The 3,022-nt window shown below is 56.7% G+C and overlaps 1 protein-coding gene across 1 annotated transcript in view; it reads right to left on the reverse strand.

Moving 5' to 3' along the window:
• Positions 1-2,497, reverse strand: part of gata3 (GATA binding protein 3) — an 8,541-nt gene extending 6,044 nt beyond the window's left edge. Inside the window, 2 exon segments of the mRNA XM_019897712.1 lie at positions 1-475; positions 1,262-2,497. The exon segment at positions 1-475 is cut by the window's left edge and continues 22 nt beyond it. Coding sequence (XP_019753271.1) covers positions 1-475; positions 1,262-1,493 — 707 coding nt within the window. The 5' untranslated portion in view covers positions 1,494-2,497.
• Positions 2,498-3,022: the final 525 nt, after the last annotated feature.

The following is a 3,022-nucleotide window of genomic DNA, read 5'->3' on the forward strand; positions in this document are numbered from 1 at the left end:
GCCGCCGCCGCCGCCTGCACCCCGCGCCCGTGCGCCGTCTCCATTTTCATGCTGTCGGCCAGCGTCACCTGGTATTTGACGCACTCCTTGTCCTCGGGGCGCTGGCCGACGCCCCCGCCGGAGCCCGGCGTGGACATGCCCGGCGTGGACATGCCCGGGTCCGGGGACACGTCCTTGGGCGGGGTGGGAGGGAAGGAGAACAAGTGCGGGCTGGAGTGGCCGCCGGACAGCGACGAGGAGGACGAAGACGACGACGACGACGTCGACGACGACGACGAGGCCGGCGGGTAGACGGACAGGCCGGCCGGGGAGCCGTGGTGGTGGTGGTGGTGGTGGTGGTGGTGCAGCGGGTTCTTGGGGAACGGGCTCAGGTTCCACGGGGACGCGCCGTGGTGCGCGCCGATGCCTTTGCCGCCCGCCGCCTCGAGCCACGGCAGCGAGCCGTGCAACAGCGACGGCCGGCACACCTGGCTGCCTGCGACACACCGCCGCCGCCCCCCGCCACACACAAGAACAAAGTCAGTGGGTGCACTCCGACGCGCGTGCATGCAAGAAACGACTCGCTCGGAGGGCCGCGACATCTTCGCTTTGGGGCTCTTCGCCAATTCCGTTTCACAAATTCGCTCGGAGACGACGGAAAATACGCGAAATATTTCCTAGAGGGAAATTAAAAAAAAAAAAAACAGTCACTACGTCCGCTTTTTTTCGGGGTCCCGGGCGAAGGGGGCAAAAAAAAACATTTCATTCTGTTCACGGAATTGGCCTTTTAAAAAATCACCATCGAGTGAGCAGTTTTCAAGCTTCTGTCGCCGCGCAAGTTAAAGGTTGAGATTCAGGAAACATCCAAGAAAGAAGCACTTGATTCGGCCTCTTCTTTATTTTCTTATGCTCACCAAATCTTGTAAATTGGTTGAGGCGCGAGAGCCACTTCATTGGCACTTGTGGACTCAGAAGCGCATCCATTTCAAAACAAATGATTTTTGAGCGCCCTGTGGATTTTTCTTACGATCTTCCTCATATTGTAGACGGAAAGAAGTTTAGGCTTAAAAAAAAAAAAAATCCCTTTCCACCGCCCAAACTCACGAACAGACATGTCGAATCTGGGCGTTCATAAAATACAAGTGCGCGTCGCCCGAGCCGGGTTGGTCAATGTGGAGCGTTTCCCCGCAAGCCCCAAAACATGATCGGTGTCGCCAAAGGTTTCTTTCTTTTCTTTTTTTTTTTTTTAAGCGCCGGTGGGTGCGCGGCCGTTTGTACTCACTGTGCGGGGGCGGCGGGTACCTCTGCACGGCCCGCACGGAGTTGCCGTAGTAGGGCGAGACGTGGTTGCCCTGGGCGTCGATGTTAAAGAGTACATCCACATCGTCGGCCAGCGGGTACTGGTCCATGTAGGAGTGGCCCAGGCCCGGGTGGTGCGAGGCGGGGTGCTGCTCGTTCAGCACGGCCGGGTGCGGGTGGCTCATCCAGCGGGGCTGCTCGGCGCTTACTTCCATGGCGCCTCGGCGCTGCTCTCGTCCCGTTCCTTCTCGGGCCCTTTGCGTCCGTTCGTCCGCCCGCCCCCCCTCAAATGTTCGCGCGTGTGGGGGCAAGGTGCCCAAATCCCGCTTTCTCTCGCCTGCCTGCCCGCCTGCGTCAGGTTAAATCCACCGCGGTCCCACCTGCGCACATACACAGAGGCGGTTAAAGCGCGGCCCGGCCCGCGTGACGCGCATGGAAGGAGGCGAAACGTCCGACATGGAGAAGGCGCCTTGCACGAGGAGATCTCCTCAACTCAGCCGGAAATTCGTCAGGCTCTTGCTGCTTTTTTCACCCCCCTTTTCTTTGTTTCTGTTCTTACGGTTGATTGTGACTAGTGGAGTCTTCTTGTTGTTGGTTTGGAGACGAACGAAGAGGTGACGAGGTGACGTGCACTCAACAGGTTCGCGTGCCTCAGAGTGACCGGAACGCACCCGAGCGGCGTGTTGCACCCACTCGGGCCTGCCTGCCTCCTTCTCTCTCTCTCTCTTTCTCTCTCTCTCTCGCCCCCCCCCCTCTCTCTCTCTCTCTCTCTCTCTCTCTCTCTCTCTCTCTCTGCCCGCCTCCCTCTCTCTTACACTAAAGGCATTCTTTCCGGATGGCGCCAGGCGGCTCAGTGCAGCAGACAGCTGCGGCGCGACGCAACTTAAGGAGGGTCCCAGCATGCACGGGTGGGGAGGGGGGGCACCCAAAAGTGGGCCGGGCTTGTCCTAATTGAATTGGAGACTTCATTTCGGTTGAACGTGATGAGAAGCTTTGCACAGAGAGAAACAACAAGAGGGAGGAAGGCGGCCCCGTGCGGAAAAGTCAAGTGGCGGCGAGGCGCATGCGCGCTGCGCGGCCCTGCCATTTGCGCGTCCTCTCGCGGTCACGTGACTCATCCAGGCAAGCGGGCCCCGCGTGGACGCGCACGACCATCAAGTTCAAGCAACCCAGCTGCGCTCCTGCAAAATGTGCTGAAATGATGCCGCCGTTGCTCGTATTCGGCCGCCGCGCCCCTCCGCGTCCGCTTCAATAGCGTCGCGAGGCAAAACACGACCAAAAAAGAGAAATAAGGGCCCGTCACATCAGCCACCGCCGATGTCCACACACACGCCATCAAAAAAGAGAGAGAGAAATACAATCCCCAAACGTCTTGCGTTCAGATGTAATCAATAAAAGCGGCGTGATGATGACAATGATGTCAACTTCCGCATGCACAAAATGCGTTTCGGTCATTTCGACGCAAAACATGTTTTTCAACGAAATACTTCCTCGAATCTACTTGGTGTGCAACGAGCCTGCAGCGAAGAAAAAAAAACAACAACGAAAATGAAACACAAAGAGCCCAAAAAAAACGTGAAGTGGTTTGAGTTTATAACTGTGACGTCGACAAACGCCGACTCGAATCGTAGGACAAAAGCAAAAAATGTCAAACGCAAACCCCCGAAATGGTCCAATTTAAAAAGAACAACATGACTCAAATTTGATTTTAAATGTTCCTATTTGAAAGGCAATCATATATATA

Source organism: Hippocampus comes, unplaced genomic scaffold, assembly GCF_001891065.2.
Source record: "Hippocampus comes isolate QL1 unplaced genomic scaffold, H_comes_QL1_v1.1 scaffold81, whole genome shotgun sequence".
Classification (NCBI taxonomy): Eukaryota; Metazoa; Chordata; class Actinopteri; order Syngnathiformes; family Syngnathidae; genus Hippocampus; species Hippocampus comes.